General features: G+C 42.8%; 2 protein-coding genes across 10 annotated transcripts in view; one reads left to right on the top strand and one right to left on the bottom strand.

The window, feature by feature from the left end:
* The window catches only part of LOC130928744 (tudor domain-containing protein 5-like), a 19,410-nt gene extending 12,071 nt beyond the window's left edge, over positions 1-7,339 (top strand). The window contains exons 7-12 of the mRNA XM_057855479.1: positions 450-601; positions 875-1,080; positions 1,160-1,369; positions 1,439-1,505; positions 4,758-4,955; positions 6,912-7,339. Coding sequence (XP_057711462.1) covers positions 450-601; positions 875-1,080; positions 1,160-1,369; positions 1,439-1,505; positions 4,758-4,955; positions 6,912-6,965 — 887 coding nt within the window. The 3' untranslated portion in view covers positions 6,966-7,339. The remainder of the gene's footprint in view (positions 1-449; positions 602-874; positions 1,081-1,159; positions 1,370-1,438; positions 1,506-4,757; positions 4,956-6,911) is intronic.
* Positions 6,647-27,191, bottom strand: part of LOC130928742 (zinc finger protein 638-like) — a 27,575-nt gene continuing 7,030 nt past the window's right edge. For 2 of the 9 annotated variants that reach the window (XM_057855472.1, XM_057855473.1), the window contains 20 exons: positions 25,637-25,698; positions 25,295-25,519; positions 23,280-23,638; positions 20,389-20,600; positions 20,182-20,319; positions 19,956-20,054; positions 19,843-19,880; positions 16,663-18,245; positions 16,552-16,592; positions 16,337-16,483; positions 16,135-16,263; positions 16,022-16,060; positions 13,332-13,457; positions 11,626-12,733; positions 11,286-11,522; positions 9,463-9,558; positions 9,299-9,391; positions 9,120-9,230; positions 8,925-9,046; positions 6,647-8,862 (listed from right to left, as the gene is read on the bottom strand). In XM_057855472.1, the coding sequence (XP_057711455.1) occupies positions 8,797-8,862; positions 8,925-9,046; positions 9,120-9,230; positions 9,299-9,391; positions 9,463-9,558; positions 11,286-11,522; positions 11,626-12,733; positions 13,332-13,457; positions 16,022-16,060; positions 16,135-16,263; positions 16,337-16,483; positions 16,552-16,592; positions 16,663-18,245; positions 19,843-19,880; positions 19,956-20,054; positions 20,182-20,319; positions 20,389-20,600; positions 23,280-23,638; positions 25,295-25,519; positions 25,637-25,698 (5,031 nt within the window). In that variant the 3' untranslated portion in view covers positions 6,647-8,796. Of the gene's footprint in view, positions 8,863-8,924; positions 9,047-9,119; positions 9,231-9,298; positions 9,823-11,285; positions 11,523-11,625; positions 12,734-13,331; positions 13,458-16,021; positions 16,061-16,134; positions 16,264-16,336; positions 16,484-16,551; positions 16,593-16,662; positions 18,246-19,842; positions 19,881-19,955; positions 20,055-20,181; positions 20,320-20,388; positions 20,601-23,279; positions 23,639-25,294; positions 25,520-25,636; positions 25,699-27,191 lie in introns of those variants that run through there. The other 7 variants (XM_057855474.1, XM_057855476.1, XM_057855477.1 and 4 more) reach the window with 7 other exon arrangements.

Below are 27,191 nucleotides of genomic sequence, written 5' to 3' on the forward strand. Positions count from 1 at the left end.
GTATAATTTACATCTGTAGCGCTGCAATGCATGCTCGGAGGCATGTTGGAGGACAACGGTGTTGACAGCAGGTGGCAGTAGAGGCGGACTGTCTCCCTCAAGGGAGCAGTGATGGCCAAATAAAGCTTCTTGAAGCTTTGCAGCCAATTTATTCAAAGCTTCATGGGATTCATTTGGTCTTATGACAGTCCTATGATGCCACTTTCAAATAAAGTCTTACCTATTAACCCAAATAAATCAACAAATAAGCCACACTGGACTATAAACGGCAAAATTCAAAATGGCGGGAAAAAGTAGCAGCTTTTAGTCCAAAAATTACGGTAATGTGTGTGAATTTTGCACATTTGTATGCCACAAATCACTAATCATGGATTGTTAGTGCCTAAATTTCCTTTGTTTGGAAGATGGCCAATTGAGAAAGTGAATGAATGACATGCATTTTTTTTTAGTTGATTCAAGCCAAGCGGATGGTGGCGGACAATGTGAGACCTTCTCACTAAATGAAGTATCACCTGAGGAAGGCAAAATCAACGGAGATTGTGAAGGAGGGGCTGGTCAAAATGAGATATTGAACACCATCGAGGATTCCAAGGCCTCAGAGGTGGGGTGCATACTATGACAACTCCGAGCATAGACTTCAGTTGTCAGTTCGACCAAATCACTCGAGACACTCCAAACCTATGTCCTATTTCCACCTAAATCTAGCGTTAGAACGCGGCGTGTTTGAGTTTATCAAAGTGAAAGCCAACTCAACATTTTGCGTGGAGGCATGGCGCAATGTCTGTGGGACCGTCTCGTAAACTGATGGCGGAGTCTATGCTCTGAGGCTAACCTGTGGCTAATGCTAAACCAACGTATCCTCATCCCGCATCAGAGTGCCGGGATTGGCTCTGCTTCCGAGATTTGTATCCACCCAGTCGATGTCTTACGCGACGAACGTCTGAGGGAGCCGACACGGCACTGCAGTCGACGGATGGAGGCCGTCCAGGTAGAACACGTCGTCTCGCCGGGACATTTCTACATCAGTTTCCCGGAGAGCACCGATGCGTCGGCTTTGCTGAACATGATGTTAAAGATGAAGTACGTCTCTTATTACCGTATGCTTATTTAAGTTCAGATCTTCAGGAAGTGATTTGGACTGACTCTCTTGTTCTTCCAGACAATTTTACCTCTTTCCTGGCGTGTCTGAGAGCTACAAACTGCCAGAGAGATTCATCCGACCAGGGCAAGAGTGTTGCGTGAAGATCGCAGACTTTTGGTTTTATCGAGTGACCATTAAGCAAATCACCAGCGACTCTCAGGTGGAAGTCTACCTTGTGGATTATGGCGACACCTATACTGTTAACTCTGCTGACCTGAAGTTTCTTAAGTATGCTAACATTAGCATAGCTGGTTGTTGTCGGATGTTTTGCAGTGAACCTCATCTGTTTTTTCACAGGACGTGTTTCTCCGTTCTCCCGGCACAAGCTGTCCTGTCAACGCTGGCCGGAATCAAACCGACTTCGGTTAGCAACAAAACAAACATATTCACGATGTAGTGTATCACAAAAGTGAGTACACCCCTCGCATTTCTGCAGATGTTTAAGTATATCTTTTCATGGGACAACACTGACAAAATGACACTTTGACACAATGAAAAGTACAGTGGGGAAAATAAGTATTTAGTCACTGATGCTGGTATTTTGGCCCATTCTTCCATGCAAATCTCCTCTAGAGCAGTGATGTTTTGGGGCTGTCGTTGGGCAAGACGGACTTTCAACTCCCTCCACAGATTTTCTATGGGGTTGAGATCTGGAGACTGGCTAGACCCAGCCACGTCACATCTTCAATGCCCTTGCCGACGGAAGGAGATTTTCACTCAAAATCTCTCGATACATGGCCCCATTCATTCTTTCTGTCAAGTTCAAAAATAGACCCTTAGGTAGACATTTGTAAAATTACCCAAAAATAAGGAGAGAAGACACTCAGTTGTCTTGGCCAAGGAGAGCAAGGAGGGACTACACAGAGAAATGCTAGATTACGCTGTACAGTCACCAAAATTGATCCAAAAAAAACCTCCTTGCTCTTTCTTTTATTAGGGGTTTGTCCTAACACATAAGGGTGCCGCCCTAAAGGGAGGGGGAAAGCAAGCTGGAGACACCGATGTGATTTTGGTTGGCTATGTGTGAGCATGTAGGTGGAACTAACTAAATACACGTGTGTGAGCAAGGGCACTTAGGTAAAGTGGTCAGAATGACCCAGACACTTCAGTTATGTAACGCTGCGGCCATGGAAGATGTCCTCGAATGGAAGATTGTCCTCGAAAGTCTAGACGTAAGATGCTGAAGATGTCCTAGAAGGTCTAGTTACGCAATGTTGCGGCCATGAAGCAAGGCAGTTGTCACCCCGACCCTTTTTAACACTTTGTAACACTTAAACATTATACCTAGTATAGCAAGCAATGATCATTTACTGGTTATATCAAATAAGAAAAAATATGGCAATATGTATTTTTACACAGATCAGTCGTCCTGGTCCCTTTGCAGAAAAACAGCCCCAAAGCATGATGTTTCCACCCCCATGCTTCACAGTGGGTATGGTGTTCTTCGGATGCAATTCAGTATTCTTTCTCCTCCAAACACAAGAAGCTCTGTTTCTACCAAAATGTTCTATTTTGGTTTCATCTGACCATAACACATTCTACCAGTCCTGTTCTGGATCATCCAAATGCTCTCTAGCAAACCGCAGACGGGCCTGGACGTGTACTTTCTTCAGCAGGGGGACACGTCTGGCAGTGCAGGATTTGAGTCCCTGGCGGCGCATTGTGTTACTGATAGTAGCCTTTGTTACTGTGGTCTCAGCTCTCTGTAGGTCATTCACTAGGCATCCCCGTGTGGTTCTGGGATTTTTGCTCACCGTTCTTGTTATCATTTTGACGCCACGGGGTGAGATCTTGCATGGAGCCCCAGATCGTGGGTGATTATCATTGGTCTTGTTGTCTTCCATTCTCTAATAATTGCTCCCACAGTTGATTTCTTTACACCAAGCGTTTTATCTATTGCAGATTCACTCTTCCCAGCCTGGTGGAGTTCTACAATTTTGTCTCTGGTGTCCTTCGACAGCTCTTTGGTCTTGGGCATAGTGGAGTTTGGAGTGTGACTGACTGAGGTTGTGGACAGGTGTCTTGTATACCGATAATGAGTGGCCACCACTATTATCCAGAACTGCCTTTACTCTCCTGGGCATGGAGTTGACCAGAGCTTAACAGGTTGCCACAGGAATGCTCTTCCACTCCTCCATGATGACGTTGCAGAGATTTGAGACTTCACCTTCCGCTTGAGGATCCCCCAAAGATGTTCTGTTGGGTTCAAGTCTGGAGACATGCTTGGCCAGTCCATCACCTTTACCCTCAGCCTCTTCAGTAAAGCAGTGGTCATCTTGGAGGTGTGTTAGGGGTCACTGTCATGCTGGAACACCTGCGACCCAGTTTCTGGAGGGAGGGGATCATGCTCTGCTGCAGTATTTCACATGTTGGAGTTTGTTTCCTTCAATGGAATGTAACTCTCCATCACCTGCAGGACTCATGCAGCCCCAGACCATGACATTCCCACCACCATGCTTGACTGTAGGCATGACACACTTATCTTTGTACTCTTCACCTGGTCGCCGCCACACACGCTTGAGACCATTGGAACAAAACAAATTAATCTTCGTCTCATCAGACCATAGGACATGGTTCCAGTAATCCATGTGCTTTGTTGACATGTCTTTCTCGTGTACTGTCTTCAGAAGAGGCTTCCTCCTGGGGTGACAGCCATGCGCACCAATTTGATTTAGACAATTGGCAATCTTCTTGTAGCCTCGGCCATCTTCATGTAGCGCAACAATACGTCTTGTAAGATCCTCAGAGAGTTCTTTGCCATGAGGTGCCATGTTGGAACTTTCAGTGACCAGACCAGTATGAGAGAGTGTGAGAGCTGGACTACAAATTTTAACACACCTGCTCCCTATGCACACCTGGACCTAGTAACACTAACGAGTCACATGACATTTTGGAGGGAAAATGACAAGCAGTACTCAATTTGGAAATTTTGAGATGTAGTTTCTAAGGGGTGTGATACTGTGATACACTGTACACTCAGATGCGACTTAAAGTCCGACCTAGTAACACTAACGAGTTAAATGACGTTTTGGAGGGAAAATGACAAGCAGTACTCAATTTGGACATTTTGGGATGTAGTTTCTAAGGGGTGTGATACTGTGATACACTGTACACTCAGATGCGACTTAAAGTCCGAGCTAGTAACACTAACGAGTTACATGACGTTTTGGAGGGAAAATGACAAGCAGTACTCAATTTGGACATTTTGGGATGTAGTTCCTAAGGGGTGTGATACTGTGATACACTCTACACTCAGATGCGACTTAAAGTCCGACCTAGTAACACTAACGAGTTAAATGACGTTTTGGAGGGAAAATGACAAGCAGTACTCAATTTGGACATTTTGGGATGTAGTTTCTAAGAGGTGTACTCACTTTTGTTGCCAGGGGTTAAAATATTAATGGCTATATTTTGAGGGGGAAATAAATTAACTGTTATATAAGCTGCACACAGACTACTTTTCATTGTGTCAAAGTGTCATTTTGTCAGTGTTGTCCCATGAAAAGATATACTTAAATATCTGCAGAAATGCGAGGGGTGTACTCACTTTTGTGACACACTGTAGAGTCTTTAAAAAGTCAACAAACTGGGAGACTCATTTCAGTTTCTGTTACAGGGTGACTGGACCCCAGAGGCCACCTATTCCTTCCAGTACATGTGTAATCATATCCTTGTGGGCTTACTCGACTGTTACATCGGAGACGTGTTGCAGATCTACCTTTGCGACACGCGCACAAGCGAAGACAAATACATCCACCGTGCGCTAATGAGCGAGGGCCACGCAGTACCCTGCAGATTACCAGTATTTACCGAGGTGAGTCGCCGATATTTATGTTACAGTTTGGTCTAGGGATGAAGCTAGCGATTATTTTAGTCGCTGATTAATCGAGTAATCGGATAAGAAACATTAAAATTTTAAATACCTGAGCTGACCCTCAAAACAGTTAGAAAAAGTAAATGAGGATCTACGTAAGTACAACAAAAGCGCAATTGACCAACTTATACCGCAAAAGTCCATTAGCGTAAATGCTATAAAACGCTAACGTTTTTTTACAGTATTATTAACAAATGGTTCAAACACATATTCCCACAAAAAACAGTTAAATATATTGATAAAGTATGTAACCAATGCATTAAAAAAACATTAGCGTAAACAAAAACTTATTTTATTTTGGTCTTAACAGGGAGCGGTAGGATTCCGCAATGTGAATACCGAGCTGATATTTGTGTTACAATTTGGTCTAGGGCTGCAGCTATCAATTATTTTAGTAGTTGATTAATCGGATAAGAAACATAAAAATTTCAAATACCTGAGCTGACCCTCAAACAGTCAAAAAATAAATAAATTAGGATCTACGTAACTACAACAAAAGAACAATTGGCTGACTTACATAGCAAAAGTCCGTTAGCTTAAATGCTATAAAATGCTAACGTTTTTTTACAGTGCTGTTAACAAGTGGTTCAAACACATATTCCCACAAAAAAATGGCTAAATTCACCGAAAAACTACATTACGAATGCATTAAAAAACATTAGCTCAACCAAAAACTTTGCTTATGTTAGTCTTAACAGGGAGCAGCCGGCTGCAGCTATCAATTATTTTAGTAGTTAGTTCAAATAATTGAGTAATCGGGTAATAAAAATTTAAAACACCTGAGCTAACACTCAAACGGTTTATTAAATTAAATTAATGACGATCTACGTAAGAAAAATTGTCTAACTTACATAGCAAAAGTCTGTTAGCTTAAATGCTATAAAATGCTAATGCTAAGGTTAACAAATGGTTCGAACACATATTACCACAAAGAACGGCTAAATTCATCAAAAAACTACATTACGAATGAATTAAAAAACATCAGCTCAACCAAAAACTTTGCTTATGTTAGTCTTAACAGGGAGCAGCCGGCTGCAGCTATCGATTGTTTTAGTAGTTAGTACAAATAATCGAGTAATCGGATAATAAAAATGTAAAACACCTGAGCTGACACTCAAACGGTTTATTAAATTAATAACGATCTACGTAAGTACAACAAAAGAACAATTAGCTAACTTACATAGAAAAAGTCCGTTAGCTTAAATGCTATAAAATGCTAATGTTTTTTTACAGTGCTGTTAACACATATTCCCACAAAAAATGGCTAAATTCACCGAAAAACTACATTACAAATGCATTAAAAAACTTTAGCACAAACAAAAACTTATGTTGGTCTTAACAGGGAGCAGCAGGATTCAGCCATGTGCATACTGAGGTCAGTCGGCGATATGTATGTAACAGTTTGGTCTAGGAATGCAGCTATCAATTATTTTATTAGTCGATTAATCGATGAACTAGTTAGTATGAATAATCAATTAATCGGATATGGAACATAAAAAAAACAAATAAGTGAGCTGAGCCTCAAATGGTATAGAAAAAGTAAATAAATTAGGCTCTAAGTACAAAAAATGAACAATTGGCTAACTTGCATAGAAAAAGTCAGCTAGCTTAATTGCTCTAAAATGCTTTTTTTTTTTTTTTTTTTTACAATGCTGTTAATAAATGGTTCGAACACATATTCCAACAAAAAAGTTAAATTCACCAATAAACTACATTATGAATGGATGAAAAAACATTAGCTCAAACAGAAACTTTTCTTATGTTGGTCCTAACAGGGAGCAGCAGGTTTCAGCCATGTGAAATGAGTTGTCATATTCGCTGTTGCCACTAGAGGGCACTCAATCAAACACTCTCAAAACAAACCATTACAAAGCCGCTTTAATTATTTTTTTGCAGTCCAAGGAAGAAGAGATGCCGGCATTGGAGCTGATAGTCAACTCCAACATGTGAAAGCCAATCGACCGTTTGGCTCAGCACTTCATGACTGACGCGTCAAATGTCCTGGACTGTTCTAAACAGGACGTTAATCTTCTGATTTTTAGTTTTTTTTTAGTAAGGCAACATCTCTGTTCAAGTGAAGGTTTGTCAACAGATAATCGAGCTTGAGTTTCTGTGAAATAATTGATTTTGAAACATTGTTATTATAATGTCACACCATAAGTTATTTGTCATGTTTATAAAGTATCTTATATGTTTGGTTTAGATTTGAGTCGGATTTTAAAAAAGACTGACAAAGCTGAAAGTAAAGGTTAAATCATGCAGTTTAACAGTATTGCAATTATAGTTCTAAAATGTGTTATTTTGAGATGAATAAATAAATCAACACAAATTCACGGGTTTTGTTTTTCTTGGTCGATATGGCTGTGAAATAGGTATTATGTTTTTTAAAAATTGTCTTATTTAGGCCTTAAAAAGTCAAATTTCACTTGAGGAATCCTGGAGGTATGTGGTTAAAATCCGATCTGAACTGTCAAGTCTCCCAAATGAGAATTCGTGCAGGAATTTCGTCAGCAAAGAGCAAAAGAGGCCGGGAGCTACGACAGCAATGGAGTGTCAGCGTTAGCGCCTAGCTTGACTTTGGCTTTTAGGGAAGAGGCGGGCTTGATAGATGTCATAAAAAAATTAAATTGGTGGGGTAAGCCTAAGAACAGCAGCGCCGAGAACAAAAAGTGGTATTTGCCATGAGGCAGAGCTGATTTTGCCAAAAATGTGTTTTTCTGCCATTTAAAATAAATGGAAAATTTGAACGTTCATAGCCGTCAATGGCATAGCCTTACTTGGGCACCAGTTGAATGTCAGTGCGCTGTAATAGTAAGTAAATAGTTAAAATCACAGCCACATGTTTTTCTGCCATTTAAAATGAATGGAAAATTTGTACTTGCATGGCCGTCAAAAATGCCATATACCCCAAGAAATGCCACAGCAAACAAAATGCCACCTGGCAAAAAAAAAAAAAAAAAGACCTGTCAAAATAAATTTTACCACATGGCAAAAACAATGCCACCTGGCAAAATCAATTTTGCCACATGGCCCAAAAAAAAAAAAAAAAAAAAAATGCCACAAACAGAAATCCATTTTGCCACGTACAAAAAAAATGCCACCTGGCAAAATCAATTTTGCCACATGGCCCAAAAAAATGCCACAAACAGAAATCCATTTTGCCACGTACAAAAAAAATGCCTCCTGGCAAAATCAATTTTGCCACATGGCCCAAAAAAAAAAAAAAACGCCACAAACAGAAATCCATTTTGCCACGTACAAAAAAATGCCACATGGCAAAATAAATTTTGGAACATGGCGAAATCATTTTTGTCACATGGCAAAAAAAAAAATGCCACAAACCAAAATCCATTTTGCCACTTACCAAAAAAATGCCACATGTCAAAATCCGTTTTGCCACCTGGCAAAATTAATTTTGCCACACGGCAAAAAAAAAAAAGAGCCACAAACCAAAATCCATTTTGCCACATGGCAAAAGGTCAGATACTCTTTCATACCACTATACACTCGACCTCTCTACTGGGGTCCTGTAAACGTTAAAATGTTAATTTGTAACAGTACATCTGGGCGACATACGTTCGTGAAAGAAACACCACAAAAATGTTATTTCCTGTAACCATTATGCATCTGAATCCATAATTTAATGAGATTCTTTTGTATACACAGAAAACATATCTGTTCTATTTCCATTTTCGCATATGCTATAAAAAATATCAGAATCCAGAAGTCAAACAACAAAGTTTTTTTTTTTGTACATAAAAAAACCCGAAATGGAAACATTTCAGTCAGGGACGGCGGCACCTTGAGTAGATGCTCTTGAATCTTTTTCACACTTGCTGTAGTGTTTCTGTAGAAGGAAGCCAGTACTATAAATATGACACGTAAAAAGATGCTTTTACATCAGCGTACCTTCAAATTGTTGTAATGCTTCCTGCTTTTGCAGTGCACCTCTTTGGCCATACGCTCTTTCAGATAAACGTCGGAACAGAGATGGCAGAAATAAACAGATTTTGGGTTGACAAACTCTGTACCTGCACGACAATAAAAAGTATACAAATTGGAGGGAAGAATAAACACGAAATAAATCTTATGTGCTTTTTGTACCAAGAGGGTTGTCGGGATTAAAGGGCGGCAGTACAAAAGCCGTGGGACGAAACGGAGACTCAGAACGTAGTCGTTTCACTGACGGTGAAGCAAGCTCTACCATCCGTTTGTCTATGGGAAAACATGATCAGTCACTCTCATGGCTAACCGAAACAAGCTATGTTACCTAATTTCCTTACCATTACCCAGTTTTGGCAGTGAAACTTCCTCCTCGTTTTCCAGAGGAGCGGCTTCTTCTGGCTGTTCCTGGTCCTTGCTGGTCGAGATCCCCTCTAGACCGCATCGTGTCACAGTTCATTTAGATTTATATCTCATTATCAAATTATCACTAGATGTCATTAACCATGATCCAGTTGGTTATGCGTCTCAATGCAGCTAGTCAAGATATCTTTTTCAATAAGTCCAATGTGGTCCAGTGTCACTGAGGATGTATTGATCTCTAATGTGGACAGAAAAGCAAACAAGTCTTTGAGCCAAAAGTTTTCTGACTATAAAAGCTTACAAAGTTATGAACAGAATCAGTGACAGAGGGCAGCACTAGCTGGAAAGGAATCAAACTGACTGTCGGCAATGCAACTCTGACACCAGACCCTAACCCAAATGAGGGGTTCCGGTACCTCATCCTGCCGAAGCAACCTCCACAGGACACAGTCGAACGCGTCCACGTAACACATGGGCGAACTCCCATGCCCACTCGAGTACCCTGCAAGGACGAAAACCACACTGCTCCTCCTGAATCAGATTAGACTTTCCGACGGACCCTCCTCTCCAGTACCCCTGAATAGACCTTACCAGAGAGTGTGATCCCTCTATAGTTGGAAAACATCCTCTGGTCCACTATTTTAAAAAGGGGCACCACCACCCTGGTCTGCCAATTCAGAGGCACTGTCAATGTCTCAATGTCCACGCGATGTTACAAAGGCGTTTTTCAACCAAGACAACCCCACAACATCCAGAGACTTTAAAACAGAGGTGGTCAAAATATTCCAAACAGGGCCGCAGTGGGTTCGGGTTTTTGTTGCAACCCATCAAGAGGACACCAATCTGTTGTCTTACAAGTAGAATCAGTTGATTGCAGTCAGGTGCTTCATATTTCCCGGGTCTCCTCATTGGTTAAACTGCTTGTGCTGGATCAGGACCCACTGCGGTTCTTGAGGACCGGTTTGCCCACTTCTGCTTTAGAAGCTCTGGGTGGATCTCATCAACCCCCTGTGGCTTTGCTTTATGACCGCCTCAGTAACTTCACCACCCACCTCAAAGTCATCGGGCTCTGCTGCCTCACGGGAAGGCGTGTCGGAGGAGTATTCATTCCACTGACTCACAACATCCTTGGTAGATATTCAGCAGCCACTATCTCCACTATACAGCGTTGATGGCGCACTGCTTTCCCTTCCTGAGACGCCAGATGGTGGACCAGAATTTTTAATAGAAGTTGCTCCCCATGGACTCCCTGAACTTGTGCCATGCCCGGGATTTTGCCTCAGTAACCACCAGAGACCATCAGGTGTCTCTAAAGAACAACTGGCCAAAAAGGCATCCCTTGCCGCAAGTGTACACCGACGGGTTCACGGATTGCCGCCACAACAGGAGCAACCAACTTTACAGCCACAGCACCAGTCGCCCACCTCGGTAATCGATAGATAATACTCAGAAGTTCTGTATTACAGGTTCCTTCCCTACCAGAGAAATGACATTCCAGTGCCAGTGTTTGTTGCTAGGGATCAGACCAACATGGTCCACACCTTCGACCAGTGTTCAGCTCACTCTGCACCCAACCCTCTTGGCCACTTCCACAAGTTGTTAGGCTACTCCCAGCCGGGCCGCATGAGTGCGCCGCTTGCCAACAAACCCCTCATCCAGACCTGGCTCCACAGGGGAGACCCGGTGACCTCCGTCCAGGCTAAGGAAATTTATCTTACTCAACATAGAGCGTCATTTGAGCCACGCTTGGTCTGGTCCCTCACATAGGATCCGTTTGCCATGGGTGACCCTACCAGGGGAACAAAGCCCCTGACAACATAGCTCCTACAATCATTGGGACACACAAACCCATCTTCTGCAATAAGGTGCAAATCTTTGTAATCTGCATTACTTGTTTAACAATATTCTAACTTCCTTGGAATTGACGTTTTCACTCTATTCCTCAATTTATTCTTCTTAGCATACCTTCCATGTGCAGTTCAGAAGATGCATCTTTCTCTTCCCTCTCCATCTCTTTCAGATGGAGGCTCGGTATCAAGGCAGTGTCACATGAGGCCTCTGCATCCGTCACATCTTTTTCGGCTTTGGTTAAAGTACCTTGCGTGTGCTGTCCATCAGACGAAGCGTTCTCCAGAGGCTGAGGAACATCATGCCAGGATTTTGCTTCTGTGTTGCTCTGGTCCTCACTAGTGGAAATTCCCTCTGCACCACAGCATGTAGGACTTAGTTCAGATTAATATGCTACTTACAGCTAGTTAGCATACATAGATTTCTGTATGTCCCTCTAAACCCTCATGAAACTTACCATGATCTGTTCGGCTTTGCTTCTCAATGCCGCATGTCAAGATGTCCTCTTCAACGTGTCCCACCTGGTCCAGTGTCAGAGCGCTGGTCACATGCGGTGTGTGGTCTTTCTTGGGGTGTGGTGGTAGGGGTTGAGGCGAGTGTTGTTGCTTCTGTGTCTCCGTTTGGTAAGTCTCTTCGATGTCAACCTCTAGTTTGTTTTCACTTCTCGTTGCTTTGTCTTCCAATTCAGTTTGTGGTTCTGCCGTCTTTCCAGACTCAGAAACTTCTGTGGTGCTCATCTCTTCTTGAATCTGATCTTCCACTTGGTTTGTCGCTTCCACATCAACCTTTAGCTTTACGTGAGACATCCTGTTGGTAGCATCTTCCATCTTTAGACTACTCTGCGTCTTCCCAGTAGATGTCTCGTCCTCCAAAGAGTCCATTACCTCAAATGTTGCTGCTGCTTCTTCATGATCAGCTGTGTCCTTTTTCATCTTTTTCACATCTTTCTTAGGTCTTCCCTTTCCTCCTTTTCTCTTTGGCGCCGGAACCTTAATGTGGTTCAGGACCTCATTGGTGGGTTCCTCTATGACAACAACCATCTTCTCAATCGGCGCTTCTTTCTTAGCAGTTTCAGGTGATGTTCTGGAAACAGTTTTTTCTTTTTCGCTAGCTGTGCCTTTCTTAGGAGGCCTTCCTCTTTTTCTGGTAGCCCTCACGGTGATGAATGCATCCTCTTCAACAGAGTCTTGGACAAATATTTTGGCAGTGTGCTTTTGTGTCTTTCCCTGGGTGCTCCTCCTCTTGCCAGACATAGGAGTGCTACTAGAATCGTTAGCTTGTAAAGAATCAACCACGAGGTCCTTCTCAGGCTCAGGAGTTTTGGCAGTGGTTCGCTCCTGCTTCTTTGGAGACTCTTTGCGCTCTTGACTCTCAGATGCTTCTGAGACCCTCTCCCCATTGTCAGTGGAAGCTGGCTGATCCTCCATTGAATCAATCTTCTGGTAGGCTTCTGCTTCTTCATCGTTGTCTTTATGTTCCGAGAAAACGGTGTCTTCTTCATTCTCATTGAGTTGACTGTCAAGGTGGGTTGAGGGTTGATCTGTGGTTACAAGTGACTTTTGTCTCTGAAAACGCAACAAGGGGGAGACAAAACTCGTGAGGTTGTAATAGGTGGTCTTTAACCTGTAGCAAAGAAAAACCACCCGTAGAACAAAAAAAATCACCTGTAAATGGAAAAAAAAAAACACTTGTCGAATTTTTTTTTTTCATTGTTTTTTTTTTCATGTTTATTTCACAACGCAAAATTTGGAACTACAAGTTGTTGTTTTTTTGTTTTACAAGTTAAAATTAGTCATTTTACAGACATTTTTTTATTTTAAAACTAGGTTACGAGTATCTTTTTTTGGCTCATAAAACTCGACAAGAATGTGACAAAACTTGTACACTTGTAATTAACACCTGTAGAACAAACAAAAAAAAACTTGCAAACAGAAAAAAACAACTTGTAGAACAATTTATTCCTTTGAGGTTTTTTTTCATGTTTATTGTACAATGCAATATTTGGAAATACAAGTGGTTTTTTTTTTTTGTTAAAATTGGTCATTTTACAGAGATAATTTTCATTTTACAACCTCACTTCTTTTGGCACTATTCTATCTCCATAGTTATCATACCGTCAAAATCTCATACCGGCACATGGCTAGTTCCTACAAAATAATTTACCTTGTTGTGGAGCGGCAAAAAATTTTTGACACCGACCATCTTTCGCAAAGCTTTACGAAGAATGGCCGTCTCGCTCGGTGTGATGCCGGGAAAGAAGATGACTCTTGAGTAATCCACCTCCGCCGGCTGAAGGTCAGGTCAAAGTGCAAAAGGTCAACTCACGGTCATCACATTCAATTACAGGTAGTCCCAAGGTTATGACGTACTTGTCTTACGTGATTCCGACGGAGTCTCGTCCGACATTTTGTTTCATTTCATTTTTTGGTTTGTTTTTTTTTTCAGTCACATATGCAGTACCTTATTGTAATTATTGTAACCGAATTAATCTATTAACTCGAGTAATTCGATTACAAAAAAGGTTCAAATTAAATTTTTTATTCGTTTAACTAAAGTGGCGTTGTCATAGTTTTGAAAGTGTTTGAATTTTATTGATTAGGGTGGATACACTGCCCTCTAGTGAACACAGTGAATATAACTCATATCACATGGCGGAATCCAGCTGCTCCCTGTTAAGACCGATATAAGTTTTTGTTTGAGCTCATGTTTTTTTAATGCATTCGTAATTTAGTTTATGGTTATATTTAGCTGTTTTTTGTACCATATGTTAAGAGCATTGTAAAAAAGAATTTTAAAAAAACAGCATTTTATAGCGTTTAAGCTAGCAGACTTTTGCTATGCAAGTTAACCAGTTGTTCTTTGTTGTACTTAGAGCCTCATTTAATACTATTTTTTATACTATTTGAGGCTCAGCTCAGGTTTTTTTTTTTTTTTTTATGTACCTTATTCGATTACTCGATTTTTCGAACTGGCTAGTTCATCGATTAATCGACTACTAAAAAAAATCGATAGCTGCAGCCCTAATGACGTGTTCTGTTCACACTAAACGTGAAGTTCATCTTGACAAGCAGCAAACAAGGCTATTGTGCTTTTCGAAGGTTTGTACTTCCATCACTTTACATCAATTTATAAAGCTGTAACACACTTATCTTCAAAACGACACACATTTTAGCAGTAAAACAATTGACAAAAAACAATTGCAGTTCAAATGTCCATCTAGTCTGATCAATATGTACATTTAGATGTAAATAACAATCTAAATTCATGTTTTGCCCTAATTATTTCTTCAGTTACTGTTCTAGTTGTTTCATTAATTGCTAGTTATGGTACCATTTTATTTGACAGTGGCGCTATAAGACTGTCATAAGACCATCATAATTATGACATGACACTGCCATGAGCATTAATGAATGCTTATGACAGATGTCATTTTGTATCATCCGGCAAATGATCTCACTTTTAAATGAATGTAAAAAATCCAAACAGGACATAAATGGAGTTAGTGGAATAGTTTGCTGGATGGCATTTAATGACATCTGTCATATGCATTCATTAATGCCCATGATAGTGTCATGTCATAATTATAACGGTCTTATGGCAGTCTTATGACGCCACTGTCAAATAAAATGTTACCTAAAGTATTACCTATTGCTATTTCTCAGAGCAAATCGCTCACACATAACTCCACAAACTGTGGCTGTGAACTTAATTACAAATGCATACACAAACATATATTAGCTGAAACAACTTACAGCTTTATGGTGGGCCAAACCAGAGCGCAGATGTTCTTTAGGGCAGGGGTCGCCAACCTTTTTTGCACCACGGACCGGTGTGATTTGGGTGTTTTTTACACGGACCGGTGTTTTGACAAATTTTGCAACCATCAAAAACTGCAACTATGCGGTTCTGCCCATTAAAAATGGCCGCAAATGCAGCGATTCCAAAATAAACACTACAAACTTTCTTTAAAGAAAGGAATATTAACTTACGTATGATCGTGGATGGACCAAAGTTCTCCTCAGACCCATCCTGCCATGTTAGCTGCACACCACTCTCTCACCGTTAACGCCTTCGCCGTGTCGTTAAGCGATGTTGGAAATTGTAGCAAGGTTTTTAATGTTCTCGTAGCGCTGTCAGGATATTCCGGAATGACTTTGTCTCAAATGTACGTTTAAGGTCGCCGTCATTTGCGATCTCTACAAGCTGATCCTCCTGTTGCACAGACATGCTCGGTTTACGGGTCACGAATCCAGTTCGTGGGTCTTCGAGGTTGTAGGCTCATCTTCTGGCTCGTCAGGTGCCCTTTTTTGTCGTATAAAAATCTCTTCAAAGATGTGTTTTCCGGTCATTTTCGCTTGTGTGGGGGAACAAATGTGCTGCGCTCAGGGCCATACGTTATTATGGAGGACAAGCGCACATAGATATAATATACATACAAAACAAGATGTACTGCTTGCAGTCCAATTAATGGATTTCTATGACGACATTCTAATTTATACTGTAGTATTACATCTAGAGTAGACAGGGATATTGATGTATTAAGCAGGGGCAGAGGCCAAGGTTAATTCGGCCAGAATGCGGTCGTTAATAAAACATTATTTCCGTGCGGCCCGGTAGTAAATGTGCTACGGACCGGTACCGGTCCGCGGCCCGCAAATGGGGACCCCTGCTCTAGGGCAGTGTATCCTCCATCATTTAACAAATTCCAACACTTTTGGACTTTTTGGACAGTTATTTTGGGATTTAAGCAACTCACAGGGTTAGTTCCGACTGACGCGGAAATTCGTGTTACATCACCACGTAGGAACGGAACTCGTTCGCAACCCGGGAACTACCTGTATTAACTTACTTACAAAATTTGCAAACTTCATCACCCATTTGTAGAAGCCTTTCTGGAATACAAACATCAGATTAGCATCGAACTCAATTGAAGTCGCCCATAATGAGTGATGTTATGACTGTTTACCGGAAACATGGGGACATTTTCTCTCAGGACACGCAATTCCAACTTCTGGCCTTTGAGAGTTATTCTATTGGTTTCCCCGGCATGCATAGCAGAAAGCACACAATGGTGATGCTTCAGCTCAACAAATGCCTTAGGCAAGAGTTTTCAAATTAAAAATTGGGCATTGCAAAAGACACTTCATATCGGCATCTGAGGTCCCTACCATCCTTGATTGAGGAAGAACGTAGATATTATCAGTCCAGGGATCAAAGCCAAATTGAAGGAATAACTTGATAATGTCTTGCACGCAGTAGCTGTGCTGATCGACGGGTAAGTTGTAGATTAACAGCTGCCTCCACTTTTTCGAGAACTGCAAAGACAAATTCATGACAACTCGATTGTCAACTTATCACAAGTCAAAGTCGTGCAACATCTTACTTTTTCTGGATAGTTGTTGGGGTAGGGACTGACTACCGCTGCTGCAGCAGAACAGAACAGAGATTTTAGTATCCGTGCGCTACATAATGTTGATGACATGTTAAGACTTACCGATTCGGTGTGGAAGCAGAAAATCACACATCCTCTCCCCTGCAGTGAGCGTCACATCAGGATTGTGAGGAGATGGATAAGCATTCCCCCAGGCGCTTGTTGCATCGTCCTTCATCGTTTCATCGGCGCAATTGTTTTCCACCGGATCTGTTGTCACAGCTACATCAGAGTCGGGTAAGTGGGCTGCAACACCCCTCAGAGGTACATCAGAGCTTTCTGGGGGTACTGCATTCTTCGCCAACCCTGCCCTTGCATCCTCCTTCGACACTACACTGGCGTCACGGTTTTCCACCAGATCCAGTGTCGCAGACTCATCATTGTGGGGTAAGGATTCCAAAACAACCTTCTGAGGTACGTCGAAGTTTTGCGGGGGTACCACATCCTTTGCCAGCCCTGGTCTCGCATCCTCCTTCAACGCGACATTGGCGTCACGGTTTTCCACCAGAGTCATTGTCAAGGCTGCATCACAGTCAGGTGAGGCAGCCGCAACACCCTTCAGAGGTACGTCAGAGCTTTCTGGTGGTACAGCATCCATCTCCAACCTTGCCCTTGCATCGTCCTTCAAGGCTACGTTGCCGTCACGGTTTTCCACAAGATCCATTGTGGCAGCCTCATCACGGTTGACCAAGGATGCAACACCCTTCAGAGGTACGTCAGAGCTTTCTGGAGGAACAGCTTCCGTCTCCAGCCTTGCTATTGCATCGTCCTTCAAGGCTACATTGGCGTAACGGTTTTCCACCAGATCCATTGTCGCAGACTCATCACTGTTGGGTAAGGATGCCGAAACAACCTTCAGAGGTACGTCGAAGTCTTGCGGGGGTACCACATCCTTTGCCAGCCCTGGTCTTGCATCCTCTTTCGATGCGACATTGGCTTCACGGTTTTCCACCAGATCCATTGTCAAGGCTGCATCACAGTCAGGTGAGGCAGCCACAACACCCTTCAGATGTACGTCGGGGCTTTCTGGGGGTACAGCATCCTTGTCCAACCTTGTCTTTGCATCGTCCTTCAACACTACATTGACGTCACGGTTTTCCACAAGATCCATTGTGGCAGCCTCATCACAGTTGAGTAAGGGAGCAACACCGTTCAGAGGTATGTTGGAGCTTTCTAGGGGTACAGCATCTGTCTCCAACCTTGCACTTGCATCGTCCTTCAACGTTACATTGACGTCACGGTTTTCCACCAGATCCATTGTCGCACCCTTCAGAGGTACGTCTGCGCTTTGTACCAAATCCTTCGCCAACCTTGCCCCAGGGCCTTGTGAGGGTACCACTTTCGTCCTCAGGGCTGCATCCCTTGATGCTGCCTTTTCAGAACTATGCTGGGGCGCACCCTTCTGCAACGGTGCTAATGGCGGTATCAAATCCGTCGCAGGTGTTTCAGCAGAACCACTGGTGGGTTCCAGAGCAACACGAATGTCCTTGCAGGTGGGTTTTAACTTGGCCTTATCAGGAACCTTTTTCATAGTCTTGTTTATTGGCTTGCTTGGGACAGTCTTTGCTTTAATCTGAGCGGCAGGTGCAACTGAGCTACTTTTAGATGTTTTTGTCTTAGAGACTTTGGTCGGCGAAAGAGAATTCCTAAGAAAAGATAGCTATGTTATGACAGTTTACAAATTATAAACGGTGACAAGCGCAGTTACAGTGGTATGAAAAAGTATCTGAACCTTTTGGAATTTCTCACATTTCGGCATAAAATCACCATCGAATGTGATCTGATCTTTGTCAAAATCACACAAAACCACTCAAACATTAATAGGTTTTCATATATTAATGAGGATACATTGCAAACAACAACAGAAGAGGGGAAAATAAGTAGGTGAACCCTCTGCCTAAAGAGATTTAAAGAGCAATTAAACCCATTTTTACCAAACATTTTTAGACAGGTGTGTGCCCAATCATTGGTGGTTTAAAGCTGCCATGCCCACTATAAAATACAGCATTGTCTGATGTGCATCATGGCTCGGTCAAAAGAGCTGTCCGAAGATCTGCGATCAAGGTTTCTTGATTTGTATAAAGCTGGGAAAGGATACAAAACCATCTCTAAAAGTCTGGATGTTCATCAGTCGACAGTCAGAGAAGTTGTCTACAAATGGAGAGTTTGGGGTTGTTGTTTCTATTCCAAGGAGTGGCCGTCCACCAAAGATGATGCCAAGAGTTCAGCGCAGAATACTCAGAAAGGTAAAAAAGAACCCTAGAGTGTCTGTTCAAGACTTATAAAAATCACTGGCACAGTCCAATATCTCTGTGCCCACATCAACTATATGCAAAACTATGGCCAAGAATGGTGTTTAGGGGAGCACTCCACGGAGGAGGCCACTGTTGTCTACAAAAAAAAAAACAAACAAAAAAAAAAACTTGCTCGTTTAATGTTCGCAAAAAGGCTCTTGGAAACGCCACATAAGTTTTAGCAAAATATTTTGTGGGATGATGAAAACAAAGTTGAATTGTTTGGAGGAAAAATAGAACAGCTCACCTACATAGACACCTCATCCCCACCGTGAAGCATGATGGAGGGAGTATCATGATTTGGGGCTGTTTTGCTGCCTCAGGGCCTGGACAACTTGCAATCATTACTGGAAGAATGAATTCAAAAGTTTACCCGGATGTTTTTCAGGAAAACCTGTGGCCTTCTGTCAGACAGTTGAAGCTAAAAAGAGGATGGATGCTGCAAGAAGTCAATGATCCACATCAAAGAAGTAAATCAACTTCCGAATCGTTTCAAAAGAACAAAACGCACATTCTGGAGTGGCCAAGTCAAAGTCCAGACTTGAACCCCATTGAGATTCTGTGGCATGACCTAAAGACAGCGATTCATGCCGTACATCCCAGGAATCTGACTGAACTACAGCAGCTTTGTAGAGAAGAATGGGCCAAGATTAGTCCTGATCAATGAGCCAGACTGATCTGCAACTAGAGGAAGCGTCTGGTTTAAGTTATTGCTGCCAAACGGAGGGGGCGGGGGCACAAAATATTAAATGGGATTGTTCACTTACTTATTTTCCCGCTTGTCATTGTTTGCATACTATCCTCATTAAAATAAGAAAACCTATCCATGTTTGGGTGGTTTTAGTTAACGCAGACTTTTTTTCATCTGTGTGATTTTGACAAAGATCTGATCACATTTGATGGTGATTTTAGGATTTTACTTTTTCATACCACTCTAAGTGTTACTTACAAATGAGGTTTGTGCTTTCGTACACTGGAGACACCCTCCTACAGCAGAACAGAAACATCTAAATTTCTCCACGGAGAAAACCACACACCCAAATATGCAATCAAAATACTCACTTTTTCTTGCTGTACAGAGACAAGAAAACCTTTAATTTTGATGTTCCTTTCCTTCCGCATTTTGTCTGCGTCTTGCTTTCTCTCAAAACACACAATTGCCTGGGAGGAAACAGACATTGACCGCATTGGTGCTGCCCAAGTCAATGTAGCACTGAACCTTGTATTCATGCTTCTTGTAGACAGATGGCTTCTAGCGTGTGGTGAAGAAACACCAAAAGAAAGCTACCTTTGTTTTATGGCGAAACAGGATGACGGATTTGATTTTTCCGTACACCTCAACAGCAGTCACAATGTCTTTTTGAGTGAAAGAACTGAGGACTCCTCCTTTCAGTGTCACGATGGTTGGGCCTGAGGTTTTGACTAACTGCAAAGGCAGAGAAGACCACTATATGACTTTGAAGGTAATCAGAACTGACGAACCCTTGCACCAAACCTCGATCTTTGCAGAGGACACTTTCTGCTGGTTAGACGTTGTTTTGCCAACCACTGGCTTTTTGTTGGCTGCAGAGGACGATGAGGTGGCTTTGGATGTTTCAGCAGGTCTTGCTTTGGAAGAAGTCATCTTGGCTAGTTCCGCCAACAAGGCGGGGGCCAGGATTTTGACCATATCTTCCATGTCACTCTGCTTTGACAGAGACTGGACAACTGGACAGAAGACAAAGTGGTGAATTTAATTCATACAGTTATGTGCAAAAATTTGGACACCTCATGAAATATTCAGCACCCTATCACCTAATAGCTAGTGTTACCCCCTTTTGCTGAAATAACTTCAGTGAGACACTTTTTGTAGCCATCTACCAGTCTTTGACATCGGTCTGAAGAAAGTTTACTCCACTCCTCAACGCAGAATACTTTGAGAGAAAACACCATGGTGAGATCAAAGGACTGAAGCCTTCAGAAAGAAGATTGTAGATGCTTATGAGTCTAGTAAAGGATTTGAAAATATCTCAAAAGAATATAAAATCAGTCATTTTACTGTCTGGAAAATAGTATACAAGTGAAGGACATGCAAAACAACTGCCAACATGTCCACGTCTAGCCATCCAAGCAAGTTGACCCCAAGATCAGACCGCAAGATGCTAAAAGAAGTCTCCAAAAACCCTAACATATCATCACGGGACGTACAGCAGGCTCTTTCTTCTGTTGATGTGAAAGTGCATGCCTCCACAATTAGAGACTTATCAAGTTTAACCTTTATGGGAGGTGTGCAAGGAGGAAACCTTTGGTCCCCGAGAGGAACATGAAGGTCAGACTGAAGTTTGCCATGGGTAATGTAGCCAAAGACCAGGATTCCTAGACTGCTGAGATCGGTGAACCCCAGGAAGGCGACTGATCCAGAAGGAGTACCAGGGAAGGTGCTCAGGAACTGTGCTGACAGGGTTCTTCACCACACTATTCAACCAGTCCCTGTTACAGGCCACCGTTCCACTCTGCCTCAAGACCTCCACCATCATCCCGATCCCCAAGACGTTAGCAGTGGACAGCCTCAATGACTACAGGCCTGTTGCACTTACGCCTGCGGTCATGAAGTGCTTTGAGAGGTTGGTGGCCCAGTACATCAAGGATTCCCTTCACCCCCACACCGGACCCTCAGCAGTTTGCCTATAGGGCAAATCGCTCCACTGATGACGCCATAAATATTGCACTTTCACCACCATTATCCCGGAAATTCTCATAGAGAAACTCTCTCACCTGGGGCTCTCTTCTGCCATCGGATCATGGACTCTCTCAAACTGTCCACAGCTTGTGAAACTCCGCTACGTCTCTTCCACTCTAACACTGAGCACCAGCTACCTCCAAAGATGTGTACCGAGTCCTCTGCTTTTCACTCTCTACACCTCTGACTGCTCACCGACCCACCTATTCAATAAAATCCTTAAGTCCGCCGACGAATCCACCTTGGTTGGCCTCATCTCTGGAGAGGATGAGACGGTGTACAGAGAGGAGGTTGAGAAACTGGCAGTGTGGTGTTCGGAGACCAACCTCATTTTGAACACGACAAAAATCAAGGAAGTCATACGGGACTTCAGGAAGAAAGGCACAGCATCAGCATTGCTCACCATCAATGTAGAGAGAGTCAATACTTTCAAACTCCTGGGGGTGCACATTTCTGATGACCTCTCCTGGTCTGCCAACACCAAAGCAATGGTAGGAAAGCCTAGCAGCGACTCTGCTTCTTGAGAGTGCTCAAGAGAAACCACCTGGAACAGAAGCTGCTGGTGTCCTTCTATAGAGCCGATGTGGAACGCATACTGACATACTGCATCATGGTGTGGTATGCTGGGTGCACAGCAGCAGACCGGAGAGCCCTACAGAGAGTCATCAACACAGCCCAGAAGATCATCGGCTGCCCTCTGCCCAGTCTTGAAGACATCGCCTGCACCCACTACCACAGAAGAGCTGTTAACATTATCAAGGACCCTTCTCATCCCGGCCACCACTTCTTTGACCTGCTGCCCTCCATCAAACGCTACAAGTCCCACAAAACAAGGACTAACAGGCTGAGAGACAGCTTCTTTCCCAGAGCCATTACTACCTTAAACAGAAAAAGCTATGAACTCCTAAGAAACAATTTTTAACTTGGTTAAACTGTGAACCTGCATATTATTTGCACCACGTTTCTATTTATAGTTTGTATTTATTTATCAAATCCATAAATTTATACTGGATTACCACATCCACTTTCGTTGTGCACAATGTTGTTGTTGACAATGACAATAAAGACCTATTCCATTCTATTCTAATAATATTCTTTGGACAGAAGAATCTAAAACTGAATCATTTGGAAACCAGAACAGAGAACATGTTTGGGTTTCCAGGAAAAGAACCTCATACCAACTGTGAAGCATGGAGGTGGAAGTGTCATGGTTTGGGGATGCTTTGCTACAGAGGGACCTGGCCAGCTTACCATCATAGAATCCACCATGAATTCTATCATATATCAAGACGGTGCTTGAGGAACATGTGAGATCATCTGTGGAAAAATTAAAGCTGAAGCGAAACTGGACTCTGCAACATGACAATGACCCAAAACATCCCAGTAAATCCACCAAGGACTGGCTAAAAATGAAGAAATGGAGAGTACTGGAATGGCCGAGTCAAAGTCCAGATCTTAATCCCATTACTGTGGAGTGACTTGAAATGGGCTGTACATGCAAGAAACCTCTTAAACATCTCAAAGCTGAAAGAATTCTGCGTTAAAGAGTGGGGTAAATTTTCTACAGGCCGATGTCAAAGACTGGTAGATGGCTACAAAAAGTGTCTCAAAGAACTTAAGGGGGTAAGACTAGCTGTTAGCTTCTCGCCTGTCCCAACTCAACTCACCTGATGTTTTCATAAGATTTTTTGCAAGTCTGTCTGCTTTGGTCAAGAACTCTTGGCTGGTCTCCGGCGTGGCGCTCGCTTCACGCCTCCTCTTGGCAGGTGACAGTCTCTCACGGCTTCTCTCTGGTGACGAGCGCTTTTTGTGGCGGCTCCGTGACGAGGACCTCCTCCGCGTAAAGGACCGTTTTTCATACCTCCTACTTGAAGACGAGTGTCCCTCCTGCGTTCGCCGCGACGGGTGTTTCTCATAGCTTCTCGAGCGCGAACGATGATACTTGGATGAATTCGAGGAGTGAGAAGGAGACCTGGATCTCGGGGAGGGAGAACGAGACCTGGATCTCGAGGAGTGAAATCGAGACCTGGAACATTAGCAGAATGACAATTTCAAAGTAGGGCTCAACGATATTGGGGGAAAAACTGACATTGCGACTTTTTGGGGTAAATTGCGATATTAAAACTAGAAGAATTTTCACCAGATGACTTGAATAGCTCTGGAAAGACTGGTTGAATCCCCATGACCACATTGTATTCATATAATACTGTTTAACCAAGGTTAAGGCAATGTAAGGCAAGGCAAGGCAAATTTATTTGTATGGCAGAATTCAACACAAGGAAATTCAAAGTGCTTTACATCACATGAAGATCCACAAACGGAGATAAAATGAACCGTAAAAAATCATATTAAATCATCAAGAGTTAAAAAAAAAAAAACGGTTGAAATCTGACAAAATCAAAAAAATGAATAAAAACAAATACTTGAAATTTGAAATATGAGGCAGTTACGAATATGCTGTGGTAATTTATAGCATTTTTAACCCTATTTGATAGGAGTCCTCACTGTATTATGGGATACTTACACCAAAGGATATTAACCACGAACACTTTATTTGACAGCAGGATCATAAGACTGTCATAAGATCAAATGAACCACCATGAAGCTTTGAACCAATTGGGTGCGAAGCTTCAAAAAGCTTCGTTTGGCCGTCACTGCTCCCTTGGGGGAGACAGTCAACCTCTGCTGCCACCTGCTGTCAACACTGTTGTCGTCCAACATGCCTCCTAGTATACATTGCAGCACTACAGATGTAAATAACAATCAAAATTCATGTTCTGTGCTAATTATTTCTTCAGTTACTGTTCCAGTTGTTTCATTAATTGCTAGTTATGGTATTTGGTTACACTTTATTTGGCAGCAGCATCATAAGACTGTCATAAGATCAAATGAACCACCATGATGCTTTGAACCAATTGGCTGCAAAGCTTCAAGAAGCTTCATTTGGTCATCACTACTCCCTTGGGGGAGACAGTCGACCTCTTCTGCCACCTGCTGTCAACACTGTTGTCATCTAATATGCCTCCAAGCATGCATTGCAGCGCTACAGATGTAAATAAAAAGCAAAATTCATGTTCTGTGCTAATTCTTCAGTTACAGTTCCATTTGTTTCATTAATTGCTAGTTATGGTATTTGGTAACACTTTTTTGACAGTGGCGCCATAAGACTATCATAATACTATCATAATTATGACATAACACTGCCATAAGCATTAATGAATGCTTATAACAGATGTCATTTCGTGTCATCCAGTAAATTACCTCACGTTGAATGGGTGCAAAAGATCCGAGCTGGACATTAATTATTAATTAATGTATTATTAATTATTCTCAATTTGCCTGATGACACTTAATGACGTCTGTCATAAGCATATATAAGTCAACAAATAAGCCGCACTGAACTATAAGCCGCAGGATTCACAATGAGGGGAAAAAGTAGTGGCTTATAGTCCGAAAAATTACGGTTGTACGTTGTGATCAACTGTGTTGAATGCGGCAGTGAGATCTAATAGTAGCATAACAGATGATTTGCCTGAGTTATTATTCCGACGAATATCATTAAGGATATTACATTATATTGATAAGCATGGTCTCGGTGCTGTAAAACAATAATTTTAAGTAAAACGGATCAGTACAGGTCAAATTTCAAGCCAGAAAGTGAATCGTGAAACCTGGACAGCACCTGCGTTGGTATCTGGAGCTCTGAGGAGAGCGAGATCGGGTCCTTCTCCTTGGCCTTTTCTCTCTTCGAGTTTCTGAGCTGCGGCTTCGATGACGTCGCGGCGTGATGGAGCGGGACGATGAGCGAGATCTATGACGAGGTTTCTTACTTTGGACCTCTGGTGGAGGCGCCTCATTGCTTGCTTTATCCTTGCAGGACTTCACATCCCCATTCCATTCTGGATATCTAAATAGTATGATCAATGTATGACCATGTTTTACCAAACTACAATGTAAGACTTTGTAAAAACAAAACAAGTCTTTTTACAAGGACCAAAAAAAAAAAAAAAAAAACAATACTGACTGCTGTCGGAGGACTTTGCAGTTCTCAAGGTGAGAGTTGGTGTTCTGGTGAGTGAGCCAGTCCTGGCAGGTAAAACACAGGAAATAACAGGACAATACAAACATTACAGCTACTACTAGCAACCAACTATGCCAGGAGGACATGACGGGATCAGGAAAAGAGAAACAAGTCAATGCAAAAGGGTCAAAAAATGATCATCTTTTCTGTGATTAGGGCTATAACTAAATTTCACTTGCTTTGGGCGTGGCTGAAAAACACAAACTATGTACCATACACTGCACTCCCCCCTCCATCAAAAAAAGCCTGCACTAAAAAGAAAAAAAAAAGGTCATAGACACTAATACTTTGTTGCACCGCCTTGCGGTATAGGTTCAGCTACACTATGTGCTCAAAGAATGACTACCGGAATATGCTGGATGACCAGGTTATCCCATCAGTGGATTTTTTTCCTTTCCTGATGGCACAGTCACACTCCAGGATGACAATTCATCCGGCTCAAATTATTTGGACTGAAAAAGACTGGTTACGGTAGCATGAAATATCATTTTCACAAGTGGTTTGGCCACCACAGAGCCCAGACCTTGTGACTCTTTCAGATGTCATGGAGAAGCCTTTGCGCAGCGGTCTGACTCTACCATCATTAATACAAAAACTGACCCGGGGTCAGGTGGCGGGGCCACCCAGATTTAGCAGGGAAGCCCCGACTTCCCTCTCCCCAGTCAGTTCAACCAACTCCTCTGGAGGGATCCCTAGCATTCCCAGGCCAGCCAAGAGACATAGTCTCTCCGGCGTGTCCTGGGTTGTCCCCGGGGCCTCCATCTGGTGGGACATGCCCAAAACACCTCTCCAGGGAGGCGTCCGGGAGGCATCTGAACCAGATGCTCTAGCTACCTCAGCTGGCTCCTCCCAACAAGGAGGAGTAGCGGCTCGAACCAGAGTCCCTCCCAAATGACTGACCACCTCACCCTATCTCTAAGGGAGAGCCTGGACACCCTGTGGAGGAAACTCATTTCAGCCACTTGTATCCGGGATCTTGTTCTTTCGGTTACGACCCACAGCGTGACCATAAGTGAGGGTAGGAACGTAGATCGACCAGTAAATTAAGAGCTTCGCCTTTTAGCTCAGCTCCTTCTTCACCAAAATGGATCAGTACAGAGTCTGCATCACTGCAGATGCTGGACCGATCTGCCTGTCGATCTCCCGCTCCTTCCTACCCTCCCTCAAAAACAAGACCCCAAGATACTTGAACAACTCTCCAGGCAGGCGTCCGGGAGGCATCAGAACCAGATGCTCTAGATACCTCAGCTGGCTCCTCTCAACGCGGAGGAGTAGCGGCTCGACCTCGAGCCCCTCCCAAATGACCGAGCTTCTCACCCTATCTCTGAGGGAGATCCTGGACACCCTGCGGAGGAAACTCATTTCAGCCACTCGTATCCGGGATCTTGTTCTTTCGGTCACGACCCACAGGTCGTGACTATAGGTGAGGGTAGGAACGTAGATCAACTGTTAAATCAAGAGCTTCACCTTTTAGCTCAGCTCCTTCTTCACCACAACG

The sequence above is a fragment of the Corythoichthys intestinalis genome, chromosome 13 (assembly GCF_030265065.1).
Source record: "Corythoichthys intestinalis isolate RoL2023-P3 chromosome 13, ASM3026506v1, whole genome shotgun sequence".
In the NCBI taxonomy this organism is placed as follows: Eukaryota; Metazoa; Chordata; class Actinopteri; order Syngnathiformes; family Syngnathidae; genus Corythoichthys; species Corythoichthys intestinalis.